The 15484-nt window shown below is 28.7% G+C and overlaps 3 protein-coding genes across 6 annotated transcripts; 2 read left to right on the top strand and 1 right to left on the bottom strand.

The window, feature by feature from the left end:
- The first annotated feature begins 244 nt into the window (after positions 1-244).
- Positions 245-5715, top strand: LOC106784150 (cysteine and histidine-rich protein 1 homolog). The gene is made up of 6 exons (XM_014743383.1): positions 245-570; positions 3644-3882; positions 3953-4164; positions 4441-4601; positions 4690-4892; positions 5002-5715. Exons 1-6 carry the CDS (start codon positions 331-333, stop codon positions 5027-5029), a joined length of 1083 nt encoding a protein of 360 aa, XP_014598869.1. The 5' UTR covers positions 245-330; the 3' UTR covers positions 5030-5715.
- A 966-nt stretch (positions 5716-6681) lies between these two features.
- Positions 6682-11158, top strand: LOC106784145 (calcium-independent phospholipase A2-gamma-like). 3 transcript variants are annotated; one of them, XM_014743363.1, is made up of 9 exons: positions 6682-6829; positions 7493-7922; positions 8020-8389; positions 8486-8698; positions 8772-8795; positions 8891-9099; positions 9174-9372; positions 9442-9648; positions 9965-11158. In XM_014743363.1, exons 1-9 carry the CDS (start codon positions 6777-6779, stop codon positions 10216-10218), a joined length of 1959 nt encoding a protein of 652 aa, XP_014598849.1. In that variant the 5' UTR covers positions 6682-6776; the 3' UTR covers positions 10219-11158. The 3 variants fall into 3 exon arrangements, with proteins under 3 accessions (XP_014598849.1, XP_014598847.1, XP_014598848.1); XM_014743362.1 differs by lacking the exon at positions 6682-6829 and adding an exon at positions 7163-7251; XM_014743361.1 differs by lacking the exon at positions 8772-8795 and having other exon boundaries at positions 6702-6829.
- Positions 10693-15460, bottom strand: LOC106784147 (carboxypeptidase N subunit 2-like). Of its 2 annotated transcripts, XM_014743365.1 has the most exons (9): positions 15187-15460; positions 14357-15108; positions 13762-13912; positions 13625-13696; positions 13394-13537; positions 12803-13190; positions 12248-12360; positions 12101-12148; positions 10693-12025 (listed from the first exon to the last, which is right to left on the bottom strand). In XM_014743365.1, exons 2-9 carry the CDS (start codon positions 14580-14582, stop codon positions 11632-11634), a joined length of 1536 nt encoding a protein of 511 aa, XP_014598851.1. In that variant the 5' UTR covers positions 14583-15108; positions 15187-15460; the 3' UTR covers positions 10693-11631. The 2 variants fall into 2 exon arrangements, with proteins under 2 accessions (XP_014598851.1, XP_014598850.1); XM_014743364.1 differs by having other exon boundaries at positions 12101-12360.
- Positions 15461-15484: the final 24 nt, after the last annotated feature.

The raw sequence follows: 15484 nt of genomic DNA on the forward strand, positions 1-15484 counted from the left end.
AACAAACAAAATATTCTATTGGAAAGAATGATATCGTTAGGATCGTAAATTCTTCGATCTTTTTTCCGATTATTAGACGAAATAATAATTAATACTACGTATTTAAATTAGGCTTTGTTAAAACATGAAGACATGCATTGACGAGAACAAAATATAATATCGATATAAATTACATTTTCTTGCCTTAGTCCCCTGGTTTAAATTCGAGTCAACCAATCAGCATCAAGGTATATGCGAGTGTCAGTTGCGCCTCTCGCGGAAGACAGAGAAAAGTATAGCAAAGTCTGATTAGAATTTGTGCCGCACTCGACAAGAGGAAAAATCAAAACAATGAACATGGCGGAGCCGAGCAACGAGGCTGCTTCCTCGAGCAGCGTTTCAGAGCAGACCGCGTCGGTTGCACCGATGCGAGACGAGATTGAAAAGGTCGAGGATTTCCTCGAGCCCGACAAGAAGCGTCGTAAACAGGTGCGCGGCGATGGGAAAACCGAGCAGAAGTTGGAGCACCGATTGGGCGGCATCCTCTGCTGCGCAGTTTGTCTTGATCTGCCCAGGGCGGCCGTCTATCAGGTAAGTTTACGGTGCTCCTATCTTAAAAAAAAAACGATGAAAGAAAAGCTTTTACTTATTATTTTACATTTATTGTGATATCTATTTTATTGCAATTTGAGCTTTTAATCGTTTGTCAAGGATTTACTATTACATCGTTATTTCCTTATTCCACCCACGTTTTTAATCAACACGGAATATGTGTCTATCTGGGCATTGCCTTGCGCGCGACATTAATTCCTTATGCATATATGTATATGATTTGTATTTGTATTTGTATATTCTGCACATGTACGTGTATACATTACGTGCGTCATTTTATGTATGTGTGTATGTGTATGTATATACTATATATATATATATATATATATGTATGTATGTATGTATATGTATATGCTATGTATATATATATATATATATATATATTTATATGTATGTATGTATAATTTATATTACGACGTAGTTTATATTTCATTCAATTTTCAGCTATGGACAATTAATTTCTCAACGTTAACTTTTTTAATGAATGTCTTCCTTTCTTTGGTATTGACTTCTTAAGGTCATTCACCTATAATAGCTACTTTAAACGCGTTCGCTAATTCGATTATAATTAGAATCCGTGGATAATTAGCGACATTACATGAGTTTCTGTACAACGATGTGGTAGTCAATAATTTCTAATATGGCGAAAAATATTTTTTCTTCTAATATTGTTTACCATTTATGCAGTTTTTTTATGTTTATAATTATATATATATATATATATTCTTTACTATTTTTTTGTAACTATTTCTCATACTTTTTTATTTCTAAAAAAAAAATTCTCTGTCTCTTCTATCTGTTTTTTTTATATTCTTATTTTTCTATGTAAAACTAAATTTAATGAATAAACTATCCAAAGAACAAAAAAATTAATCATTTAATTTATTTTTTTTTACATCTCATTATCATAACGCGCTATAAAAATAGGTATCTGCAAATGTTAATATTATTCAATATATATACATATATTAGGTGTATTTTTAATTGAATATATATATTTAATATTGCATATCATCGGTATATATATATATATATTTTTTTTTTACTTATCTCTGGAAATATACATTATAAACTAAAGGTAAGAATTAAAGTTCCACAGGTAGGTAAAATTGTAATGCATTTCAGAAGAAAAAAAAAATGGATAATATGCAATTTTTAAATTGAAAAAATATTTATTACCATGTTATTAATTTGATAAAAATATAACGCTACAATCATTTTCCAAAACTCTGTTTTACTATTTATATTTATATATTAGTCGATCAAATAGATCATGAACGAATTTAAGAAATAATAAGAGCATGGTTAAAATACAATTGTATTTTACTTTTCTAACAATATACATTTTAATATACACATAAGGGACGCGAAGAAAATAACGTGTTTAAATTTTTGCAAATTTTTTTTTTTTTTTTTAATTTTCAAGATAATTGCAGGATATTACGGTAGAAAATGTATTGTTTTTAAAAGTGATCGCTTATATGTATTTGTGTATGTAGACATTATACGCGCATTAATTTACTTGAATTATATATTAATATTTATTACATTTGTATGTGTGTGATGTATAAAAATAAATTAATATACATCACATATATATGTGTGTGTATGTTATATATTAATTTATAATTGAAGATATTGTTTTAAGAAATATTTAACAAAAAGTTTCTTAATGATATAAAGAATTCGATCACTTCTTATTCTATAATTAATATATGTATATATGCATGCATGTACGTACAGTACTTAACTTTGAAAAATCCTGACAAACCAAATGTTCTCAGTCAACTGTTATTGATCCAAATTTCCAAAATTGCGTAATTTTTTCTCTACCTTTCCCTTTAAAATTCTTTCGTTATGTGAGAACACTTTTATTCAAAAAGACATGTATTTTATATTTGGAAATATATTACCCGATGTTATTAACATATAAATATAATTGCCTGCTTTTGTTAGAAATACTGAAAAAAAAATATATAACAAGCACATGAATAGTATTTATTGTACTATTTTATAGACTAATAATGAAATATAATTTTAATTAACAAAGGTTACATAAATTAAACTTTTGTATGTCCTTGTTTATAAATTTTTATACAGTTGTTTAATATACGTATTAATTTTCTTTAGATAGAGTCATATTAGAGATCAACTAGTTATTTTATGTCTTCTTGAATTTCTCGAAAGAGTAAATGATGGTTATAGGTAGGAAAATTGTAAAAGTCTATCAAATTGTTAAACCCATATAATCTTTTAGTACGTAATGTTATATTTGTCTTATATCGTCCATATGTTTATTGTAAAAAGTTATTAAGAGACAAGTCAAATATGATTTATCCGATAATTATTATAAATAATTGCGGGAATAGAAATACCAACCAGTTATAAAAACGGCGAGAGCGTGAGAGTGCGAGAGAGAAAGCGAATTCTTGGAAAATCTGTACATCATGTATAGTTGAAGAGTATACAAAAAATAAATGTTTTAAAGGTTATTAGTTAGTTATTTCACATAAATTATCCCTATTCTCTTTTCCCATGCATCATCATCCCATTTTACTCCCATCTGTTGTCATTGTTGGCAGCATTAGAAATAATATCATTGGCAATAACAATGTCAATTCGTATAAGAAAATTTAATAACAAAATGAATAGATAAATTATTAATAGTATCCATATGATTTTGTGTTTCAGGTTATAAAACATCAAAATCATGGTAATATACATGGCTGTAGTCTTATTTTATTTTGATTCATTATTATTATTATTATTAATAAATTTGTAATCAATTTCTATCTATGAGAGAAGTATAGTATCAGCAGTATTAAAATGTCTATATTATTTGTGAGCTAATATTATTTTTATATGTAAAGTTAAATAACTAATTTGTTTAAATTTTAGTTTCATTTGAAATGTTTAAACTGCTAATACATACTTTGCAGGTACATGAGATTTTTCCTTGCATTTAATTGAAAATTATTGATGCATTTAAAAAAGATCACGCACAAAGTACATAAGATTTTTATATTAATGCTTGTTACAATGATGTTCACAGTGTACTAATGGACACTTGATGTGTGCTGGTTGCTTCACTCATGTCCTCGCAGATGCCAGGCTACGAGATGAATTGGCTACCTGTCCTAACTGCAGAATTGAAATCAGCAAAACATCTGCATCTCGAAATTTGGCAGTTGAAAAAGCGGTATCTGAATTGCCTGCAGAATGTCAATACTGTGCCAAGGAGTTCCCGCGAAATTCTTTGGAACGTCATGAAGAAACCATGTGCGAAGAAAGGTAATTATGTTCAAATACTACATTGCTATTTTATTAAATAATAACCATTTATTTTTTTTTTATTTTTTAGGATATCAAGTTGCAAATACAGTAGGATTGGTTGTCCATGGCGAGGTCCAAACCATGAAGGGCCAGAACACGAAGCACACTGCGCTCATCCTCATCGCACTGGAGCAGATGTTATGGAAGCTTTACGTGACATTGATGCTCGTACTTTAGAAGAACGTAGGCTCTATGACAATGTCTTTGATCTTTTGTCCTACGAAAAAATCACTTTCAATGGTCTGTATATGTCATTCATTAATATTTTCATACAATTCTTCCACATTTTATTATTTCCTTTGAACAATTTATGTATACATACATACATACATATATATATTATTTAATATTTATTCATCTAGCAATATTTATTATATTTTAATACTTTTAATATTTTTTTAGATCTCCCTACTGTGACTAATCAAGTACCCTATTGTTCATTTTTGTTACTCTCATTCCTCATAATATAGGGTGTCACGAAAAATCCGAAAGTATAAAGAATTTAATTACTTGTAGATTTACAAATGAAGCCATATCGTACTGATGAATTCGTTCATAAATTGTTTTACGAAACATCTCGTTTCACGGCATTCAATAATCAATGGGTTGTGAAAGCAAGGATTAATAATAGTCAACGTGATCCTACTCAAAGTTCTGAACGGGACATAACTTATCAAGTATCTATTAATTATCACACAACTAAAACGTCTACATATTTTGTAATATGAAGAAACAATTACAAATAAGTATTCATTTCTTTTATAGTTGATCTTGAAAACAAAAACAACCTATCCACTACCCTTGCATTATTTGATATTGAAAGGACCTTTCGGTGATATGAAAGTACAGCCAAGAATTCACAGATTTGAGTTCACGGAACAAGATAACGAAAGTCCATATTTGCCTATACCATTACCAGATACAGCAGAGTGCAATAGACTTCTTGCTGCAAAAGCAATTAGTTTCAGGTGAGCTACATTGTAGAACTGATCATGATGTCCAATTAATTTATTTCAAACGTAACAATACAGATTCCAGTGAAATACTTTTAAGAGAGAGTTTTTTTTATTATTTTAGGTTAATAATGTTCCTGGCATCTAAATAAGAATATATTTGTTATCGTAATCTTACGACAACAGAATGCGATAACTCAATTTCTTAAGTATAATTATAATGAAAATGTAGATCACAAAGAGTTAGAACCATTTATAGTAATAATAATGATAAAGCTTATAATATGATTATTAAAAAACCAGATGCTAATAACATTATAGCAAGCAAAAGTATATAATTGAAAAAAAAAAAATAAGTTATTAATTAAAATATAATCTAAGGCAATATTATATAGCAGATATTTGAAGATAGAAACAATTTAAGAAAATACTTTTCTTGAATGTTTTTCTTCCTGCTGAAATTTTTGAATTATGTGTGTTTGTAAATTCTAAAAATCAAAGAAAGATATAGTTGGAAAATCATGTAGAATCTTGTTAACCGAGTCTATTGAATTATATTCATGACTAAAAAACAAAAAGTACATTTCTAAAGTTAGTTTACTTAGAACTACTGTAGTGAATGTCACAATGAGTTTGTTATCATCTTAATTCACGATTAGTAAACAAAACTTAATATATAGATTCACTTATTTATATACTAAGTGTTGTTGATGTAAAATCTTATATTATTGTAATTATATACATTTAAATAAATTTATTATAACGATAACGAGATCATAAATTATGTGCGTATTAATGTACCTGTTCGTAATAACAGGAGAAAAAAGAAAAAAAAGTTCTTGTTACAGTTGTGTTCTTTAGACAATGGCCTAACAAATATTTGATTGTGAAAGAAAACAAATATTCGACTAAGCCTTTCGTAAGATTTGGCGTAATAATAATATATATATATATATATTTTTTGAAGAGCCGTTAGAAGATGATAAAAAAAGAATTCCTTTATTAAATAGATAAGCGTGCTCTACGAAAAAGTATGTAACAATCGTAATGTTATTGATAAAGTATAAACTACCTTGTATCTTGTAAATGGACATAATATTTTAAATCGAATAATAAGATCATTTTCAATCAGCTTCAAGCATTTAATCGGGATAGAATCCAACTAACGTAAGTTATTTTTCACATAACAATGCATAGCACCTAAATACGTATTCACCTTATACAACATAAATAAGATATTTACTTTCGTTCGATGAAAACACATGATAGAAGCACGCGCTCAATTACTAAACTTTTATCCATCCTTTTCCTGCTTGTAATAAACAAAATGAAATTTGTTTTTTTTAAATGAATGTGCCAAGTGTTTCCTGGTTGGATGAACGTGTTATCGTACGATTTTATTTACAACGCTGTCATTGAATTGTCGCAATACGTCACGAAGGTTTATTTTATATAAGGAGCAGCTATTGGTAACTCAGTTTAGTAACATTTGCGGATTCTTCTCGGTAACACTCTCAGGTGTAACTCGAGGCATCTTAAACGAAATTTAACGAAAGTTTTCATACGTCTAGTGCAATTAAAAAATTCTACTCATTCAGTACATATCCATTGATTATTTAACAGTTTATAAAGTTGAACGATATAGCGTACAGTTAATTCATAAGTCAGATTTAGAATATTTTTATGTTGTGTGTGTAATCAGAACGACGAGCAGGCGTGTGCAACGTGAGAATTTTTCGATAATAAAAATAATATTGAAGATATTGAAAGTTTCTCTCTCTCTCTCTCTCTCTTTCATTGTCAGTCTCGTTTATTTTTATATTAGAAAGACGTCGATTGATTTTGATATATATTTTTTCTTTTTCATTGCTGAGATTAATTTTTATTTTTTGTTATTTGATGTCGCTGTACAGTTCCATTAGACAATGTCATCAATGTATTTCTTTGACAAGGTAAGAATACTACACTACTTTTTCTGTTAATTTGATTCTTCACTTCCTACAACTCTATTTTTGGCTTTATCTAATTTAATTGACTATACCTATAATACCCGGGTGGTCTAATAACTATTATTATCTTAAATATCTCTGTTATTTTTAATTTTAAGAAAAAAGAACAAAGTCACTTTATTTCAAATATATAATATATAAGAAAAATAATAATAATATATTATTGCATTTGAGAAAAAAATGTATGTCGATGAAATAAGAACAAAATCATGATTCACTTTTGAAATAGCTGTATTACGAAAAACAATTTCATGTGTATTGTGTTGATCAGCTGATCCTAAAATTGTAACAATATGGCGGCTGTTTTATACATAGTTAAATAGCATTGACAAGTTTGGACAAAAGCCATTTTTAACTTTTAAAACGTAATGACAATATATTAAATTAAAGTGATTAAGATTTTTATTTTTTCTAATATATATTTAAATAACTTTAAAATTATAAAATTTCATTCTTATGAATATTAAGATATAAAGTTGTTTGAAAAATGTGTCAAATCTGTGTATGTTCTACATACTTCTGTTCATACATAATTCTAATTTGTAATATAATTTAATAGACGATAAAAATAATTAATATTAAATATTTGATATCCTTTTGAATCAGACAATTAACAGATAGCGCAGTACATAGAGGTGCGCAGAGAAGTGTAAAAAATTTGAAGAAAAAGTTTTTGTTGTCCATAAGAAACATAAGAAAGGAAGACATGTCGATGCAAAATCAATCAAAACTATTAACACTATTGAAAGATTATTTAAATAAATTTGGTTATGAGAAAAGTCTTCAAGTTATTTTATCTAAATATTGGGTCGAACTGATACAAAAGATAGAATATACACAAGGAAATACTATTCGAAAATTATCATTGGTCAACGTTCAAAAACAATCAGATAAAATATTAAAAGGAGAGGAAAGTAAAATTGAAACATCTAAGGATCTTACTCTAATGACAGAACAGGAAAAACAATTCAATGGAAAGACAATCGATAGTGAAAAGCTTATGCAAAAAATGATAGAAAGATCAACATTTCAAAAGGTATATATTATACAAATAATTTATTAAAAATTATATGCTCAAAAAAAAATGATTTACGTAAGAAGATCCTATTAATTATTTACTTTTTTTGTCGCAGGAAGATGTTAAGTTGAATGCTTCTAATGATAAGTTCAATTTGAAAGAGCAATCTTACACAATACCACAGATTATCACTGCTTTAATTTTAAAAATGACAAGTAGAACAAAAGAGAGTAGTTTAGTGGCTACGTCAAAGTGGAAAGTAAACATTAACAGTAATATTCCAAAGCATAGTATTATTTCTCGAACACGATATTTATTGAATAGTATTGTAATAGCTAAATCGACTGCATCAAAATGGAGAAGAATTGAAGATTTATTGACTCACATTGATCAGTATCCAGAAGCTCGACATTATGCGATTACGGAAGGAGCATTAACCACTTTACTAAGAATACGACAAAAAACTCATGATGAGCAAATTAAAGGTTAAATAATTTTTAAATACATTGACTTTATTTTAAATATATATATATATAAAATACCTATTATTGTATTATTGTCTTTTTTTTTTTCATATATAGCATCTATCAGAGAATCATTAGCAATAATGGGTTACGTTGATCCTCCAATTGGACGTGGAATTAGAATCCTTTCGATAGATGGAGGTGGAATTCGAGGTTTACTAGTGATACAAATGTTGAAAAAATTGGAAGAATTAACTGGAAAAAAAACGCATGAAATGTTTGACTATATTTGTGGTGTTAGTACTGGAGCAATTATTGCCTCCACTTTAGGTATGTAAATATTCCTTGTTTTTTAACTTATTACGTTTTCTATAGAGATTAATCTCTATTTTTTGAAATGTAGTCGTACCAAAGGAATCGGATGAAGGTATTTGCAAGTAATCCTAAATTTCTGATATGCATTCCTCTTTCATAGTTCACATTATCTTTTAAATAAGATTTAATATCAAATTATTGTTTTAGGTGGTCTTAAGAGGAAGTCGTTAGATGAAATTAATGAACTGTACAAAGATTTAAGTATTAAAGTATTTACGCAGAGTGCCATAAAAGGAACAAGTAGCTTAATGTGGAGTCATGCGTATTATGATACAGCGTTGTGGGAGAAATTATTACGAGAAACAATAGGCGATAAACTTCTCATAAAAACAAATCGTGATCCAAATGCTCCAAAAGTATGTTCATCTAACGTATTGCTTTAATAAATATTTATAAATGAGATTTTTGTGATCTATCCAAATTGTTTTAGTTCTCTGCTATATCAGCTGTAGTTAATCATGAACGCGTAATGGCATATGTATTTCGAAATTACACATTGCCGCATAAAGTTGAAAGTCAATACATGGGATCGCATAAACATAGATTATGGGAAGCAGCAAGAGCCTCTGCAGCTGCTCCTAGCTATTTTGAAGAATATAAACATGGAGAATGCCTTCATCAAGATGGAGGTAATTTTCATATGTGCAGTGAAAATAATATAATATTATAAGATATATAGGGATTATGATCATTTTTAGGTATACTAGTAAATAATCCGTGTGCAGTAGCAATACACGAAGCTAAACGATTATGGCCAAATAATTCGATTCAATGTGTCATTTCACTTGGCACTGGAAGGACACTTAATAGAATTTGTGATAATGATTCCACGTCAGGAGAAGTAGCTATTTCAAGTTGGAAAGAAAAATTCTATAAAATATTGGATAGTGCTACTGATACCGAAGGTAAAATATTAAAACAACCATTAGGGGTACCACAAAGTCTTTTCATGTTTTAAACACTTCAGTTTCTATAGCTACAGTATGGGTTCTTAATTTTTGTTTGGAATTAATTTAAATTCCAGACAAGTTATTAATATAATAACAATTGAACTGATTATTGCATTATTAAATGTCTTACCTTTTTCATTATTTTCATTTGGAGTTTTATACTAAAAATGAAATGACTTTTAGGTAATTTCAAAAGATTTTAGAAAGATTAATTTTCTATAATTTGTAGTATTTTGGATTATTCGAAATTAATTTATTAATAATCTTTTAGCTGTGCACACAATGCTGAACGATCTTTTACCTAACCACATATACTTCAGATTCAATCCGTATCTTACTGAAATGTTATCTATGGTAGAAATAAGACCAGACAAAATAAATCAATTAGAGCAAGATGCACAAATATATATACGTAGAAACGAAGAAAAATTTGAAAAGGCTGCTGTTGTATTATCTCAATCAAGATCAATTCAACAGAAGTTATTAGATTGGGTTACGTTACAAAAGAGAATAGCTGGTTTTTAAAATAAATTAATAATAGCACTTAGCATTCTATAAAAAATTACATCTTCACGAATATTTATTTTGAGTAATGCAAATGCTATTCATAAATGTGACAATTATTTTACTTAACAATTATGATTTTATAATCATATACTGTAAACATTTAGTTTTCTATATATATATGCTTAAAAGAATATATTTGACATATTATTACAATAGAAAATCTATCTATCGCTAATAATTTAAATATTATTTAGTTATCGTACCTATCCAACTGTGATACATATCTTTCATGTAGACTTCGGTAGAAGAAAGTATTATTAATATATAAATATTTTATTTATGTATATGTACAAATAATATAGATATACATACATACATAAAATTATACATCCAATATTTAATAATTAAGGAAATTTTTCAATTTTTAAATGACATAAATGAATATATTAAATTATATTTTAATTATATTAAAATAACAAAATTGCGTGTTAATTTGTTTATATTGTATTTTTTTAAATGTTTTATTTAACTATATTTTACATAAAAGTTGTAATGTACTCTTGTAATATACAGGTTGTCTCACAAAGTCGCTTTACTAAGAAAAGAAAAGAAAAACTAAAAACTAATACTGATTAATTAAAGAATTACAATATTGTGTTTTTTGTTTAAAATCATATAATTCTAGTTAATTATTCCAGTATTAGTAGAATAGAATGGTTTCACGATGCTAATAATAAATATCTGATGGAAAAACATTGTATAATTTTTCAGTTTGATAAAGCGAATCTTGGAGCATCCTGTATATATATTGTTGTTTGCTTATATTTGGATTTGGTAACTATTTTTATTAGAGAAGTATTATTAATATGAATATTTAATGATTAAAGAAACTTTTCAATTTTTAACTGACATAAATGTATATACTAAATTATATTATAATTGTATCAAAGTAACAAAATTGCTTGTTAATTTATTTATATTTTACCTTTTTATAAATTTTTGTATAAATTCAAAAAAGAGCCAAAATTAAAACGGTTTACTATATATAAGTATATATACCCCGTGTGGCCGCTAAGGGTTTATGTATCGTATGGCATTGGTTATTCTCAATATCACCAGCATTAAATCAAGACAACAAGTTCCGCCCAATGTGGCATTTATACTTTTCCTATAAAAGGAAAGCATTTAATGGCTTTAGTGTAATTTGTTTTTGTTTTTCTTCAATGCCGTATAACACTAACAAAAATTAATATATCCTGGCAAAAATTTATTCTAAAGATGTTTGAAATATTATTTTGTAGAATATATACACATGTCATTGGCTTCCAATTATTTCGATCATCTATTTAGCTTTGTTCTGATTCTACCTATTGAAAATCGGCCCGAACTTTTCGGACAACCCAATATTATATGATAAAAAATATTGCATCATTATACTTGTGCAATTTTGCCAAATATGCTTGATAAGGGAGTTCCTAATAGATCTTTTGGTAATCTTGGTACCAGGCCTTTCATGGAAGCCCATTGACCCTCGCAAAGTTCATGGAACGTTAGTCGTAATAACAATTTTCCTCCCATAGTACCAGGACCTCTACATATTACTCCAGCTCCAAATTCCCAGGATTTTGAATTGTCACCGATATTAATTTCCCCTATACTAGAACTATTTGTAATGATTAAATATCTTCTTTGTAACCATGTTGCCAGATAAGCTGCCGAACAGTCGCAATGCCAAGGATTTCGTTCTAATCGAAGCTGTCGTATAGTTAATAAACCATCTAGAATTCTTGCTGGTAAATAGGACAGATAATTGGCCTCGAGTAATCTGAAAATTAATACCCATTTATATATTTTACTTATTTTTCAAATGTTATAGAAATAGTAGAATGAAATTACTTACAATTTTCGTAGATTCGGAGTGTCCTTGAATAATTCTGGATGCAATAGTCTTAAGCGATTGGAATGTAGAAAAAGAGAAGTTAGATTGTTTAATCCACGGAACGTGTTTTTTGATAGGACTTCTATACTGTTAGCGTATAAAACCAACCTTTCCAAAGACATGACACTATCGAATAATCCCGGTGTCAATGTTTTGATGTAATTTTGTCCTAACTGAAGTTCTTTCAGTGATATTAATCCATCGAATGCGTAAAGATTAATCTAATAAATGATAGTAAATGATTTTTAATTCGAGTATAAAAAAACATATGGATTATCCAGAAAGTTCAGTGGTTTTTCACATACAGCAGATATGCAGATACTAGTTTGAAGTTAATACTGAATAAGGAAAGCCAAGGTTTGGACTGATTGAAAAGATTTTTCGTAATCGCTTATGTTCAATACGAGAGTCGTTTAACAAGTCAAGTCTAACAGAAGAGTATTTTTTGTCAAATTAATTATATTTTTCAATATAATTTCTTTTTAAGTTGATACATTTTTTGCAATGATGTTTCAATATTTTTAACTCGTCTAAATATTTGTATTGGGTTGCATCAAGGTTACCGGATATCGATTTTATTATACTCTTGAACCTTTTCTCAGAAAAAAACTGCCGAACTCTTTCCAAATAATCCAATATTTATTTGAAGAGAAAAATATTTACATGAGTCAGTCTATTGCCTGATAGTTCGAGTGTTAGCAATTGTTCAAGTGAGGAAAACAATTTATCTGGTATTTCAGTCAATAAATTGCCTCTCAAATTCAATTCCTCCAATGAAATTTGTTGATGGAAGATGTCAGCTGGTAATTTAGCCAATCGATTGTCGTCGAGTTTTAGACACTTTGTGTTAAGAAGATCACGAAAAACGCCACTTTGAAGGGTGGTAAGACGATTATGTGAAAGTAGAAGTTCTTCCAAGGTTTTTAATCCATGAAAAGTGCCGTTCGGTAAATACGATATAAGATTGTTGGAAAAATCGAGCAATACTAAGACGTTATTAGCTATGAACAGACTCTCTGGTAAAGTTTGCAATCTGTTCGATGATGCGTCGCTGGCGAAAAAGATAAATAGAAAACCATATAAATGTTCGAACATTCAAATAGTTCTATTATATTAAACGATTCAATAACTATTGTCACCTTAAACTTAAATATCTGACAAACAGGGATAGTTTGTATGTATTTTTCTTATTAATTCTCATTGTATTGGGAAATGCATTTTTTGGAATATCGTCGATAAACTTATCGAACTCACAGAATACGTAGATTCCGCACCTTAACAAATTGATTTTGGTGCAGTTCTCTCAACAAGTTCTTGCTAATTCTTAGATGTATTGCACTGTGCAAGGAAAAAAAAAGGTTCAATGGCAGATGCTCGATGTAGTTACCGCTCAAGTCTCTGTAAAGCTTAAAACTCGTTTATTCCAGCTCTGCGATTACATCTGATTAGTTTGGTCTTATATGGTCTAGTATGGTTAACACTCACAATTGATTTAGTTGGGTCATATCCAGGAAAGTATCTCTGTGTAGTGCTGTCATTTGATTACTTCCCAAATCCCTAAAATATAAGATAATATTGTGTGACATAATAAGACAATATTTGTCAATATTAGAGTTCCTTACAATTTTAAAATATCATTAGGAACCACTTGGGAAGGTGGGACGTCGAGTAATCCATATCTCCAACAGGAAAGAGATTTAGTTTCTGGTACGCACTTACATGGTCCTTCGGCACAAATTTCCCAATCCTCGTTCGTTGTACCGATTTGCCAAACTGAAGTCAATCGTAAATAAACGATGATATGAATAAACAAAAAATATTTTAATTTAACCTTTTTGTGCTAATTATAAAAAGATCTAATTTAGAAAAAGTTATTTTATCTAATAAGAATAAAATATGTGCAATATATCACGCATAAGAGTGAAAACAGGGAGACACGAGGATAAGCTGAAGAATGGAGAGGGAAGCGAGCTAGCGAGGAAAGAAATAAAACTTCTATTCTTCAATAGAGAATCATTTTTGGGAAAAGGTGCAATAGATATTTTATGCAACTTCATCGCGTATTTTTGGAAAAAATTCTTTTTATAAACCTTATTTATTACGTTTTCTTGAAAAACAATTAACTACTGATTTGACGAGGTTTATTATTGGTGCTTTTATCTTAATTGCTTTAATTTAATGGAATGAAATTAGATTGAAAAGTACATTTAGTCTCACCTGGTTGTTCGACAGCCCTTAATCTTCTTTCGAGGCTGGACAATCGACTTTCGATATCTTCGAGAAGAATATCCGAACTTTTGGACGTATGGGAAAAATCAGGATTCGTACAAGTATTCCAATCTTGCGGACAACCGCTTGTCTTATAATATAATAACAAGTTAAACATATAAAGTATCTTGAAGAGCGTAAAAATCATTTTTACGAGAGACGATCCACGCGACATTGTTGTGAGGACAAAGAATGAGCCTTTAAAGATCGTGCTTCATCATCATCCATCATTGTGTGTGTGTGTGTGTCACATCCTCATTAGAGTGTTTATTAATAAGAGAGATAAACACTCATTACGTTGGTGATTGACAGACAATAGGTTTAAATAAGCACGAACATAATCGTTGGTGCTCGTCAAAATAATCATCATTTTAAAACAACTCGTTTATGATACTTATTATACTCTTACTATACGCACGAAAGATATTGCAACTATTAATTTCATATAACGTGTTATACAGGGTGTTTCATAAATATGTGTCAATAGTTTAGGGGGTACATCTACACTAACCATATTTAAATTGCGGTCCGAAATATTTACTTGTGAATATTCAAAACTTGAGTGACTCTGCTAGATCAATTACCTTTATAAACAATACTAAAGATCATATTAATGTTTAAATATTATTCTATGACCTTTCTTTTCTACTCAGCGATTTTGAATCGGCATTCATGAACGATAAGAAACGGACGTATGTGGCCTGCAAAGAAAAAAGCTTGAGTACCTCTGATTATACGCTAAAATTTGTAAAAGATATATGAACATAAATTCGTTATACCTTAGCTTTCGAGTTATAAATGAATAAAGATTCCGAAGTGACCGCCTCATACCAAAATGACTTCCGGAACGTAAGGTTCAAAATAGTTGAATATTTCCATCCATTTATAAGAAAGGTTGTAGAAACTAACGGCGGACACTTCAAACATCTTCTATATAACAACCATTTATGAAACATCTAATATAATAAAATATGATAATTTTCCGAATGAAAAAATTGAATTTCCTTTAATTTCGAGCATTAAATTGTTGTCTTTATCACTTCAGCTTTTTTTACTTTCCTAATTGCATTTTATTTT

The sequence above is a fragment of the Polistes canadensis genome, unplaced genomic scaffold, assembly GCF_001313835.1.
Source record: "Polistes canadensis isolate GaletaPanama2010 unplaced genomic scaffold, ASM131383v1 scaffold_31, whole genome shotgun sequence".
NCBI lineage: Eukaryota > Metazoa > Arthropoda > Insecta > Hymenoptera > Vespidae > Polistes > Polistes canadensis.

Coding starts and splice junctions, on each gene's coding strand:
- LOC106784150 (XM_014743383.1), top strand. CDS start 331: ATGAACATGGCGGAGCCGAGCAACGAGGCTGCTTCCTCGAGCAGCGTT. Junction 4,602..4,689: donor AACGGGACATAACTTATCAA/GTATCTATTAAT, acceptor TTTCTTTTATAG/TTGATCTTGAAAACAAAAAC. Junction 4,893..5,001: donor GCAAAAGCAATTAGTTTCAG/GTGAGCTACATT, acceptor TTATTATTTTAG/GTTAATAATGTTCCTGGCAT.
- LOC106784145 (XM_014743363.1), top strand. CDS start 6,777: ATGTCGCTGTACAGTTCCATTAGACAATGTCATCAATGTATTTCTTTG. Junction 6,830..7,492: donor CAATGTATTTCTTTGACAAG/GTAAGAATACTA, acceptor CTTTTGAATCAG/ACAATTAACAGATAGCGCAG. Junction 9,649..9,964: donor TAGTGCTACTGATACCGAAG/GTAAAATATTAA, acceptor ATAATCTTTTAG/CTGTGCACACAATGCTGAAC.
- LOC106784147 (XM_014743364.1), bottom strand. CDS start 14,582: ATGTCGCGTGGATCGTCTCTCGTAAAAATGATTTTTACGCTCTTCAAG. Junction 13,913..14,356: donor AAGGGCTGTCGAACAACCAG/GTGAGACTAAAT, acceptor GATTGACTTCAG/TTTGGCAAATCGGTACAACG. Junction 13,697..13,761: donor CCTAATGATATTTTAAAATT/GTAAGGAACTCT, acceptor CTTATATTTTAG/GGATTTGGGAAGTAATCAAA.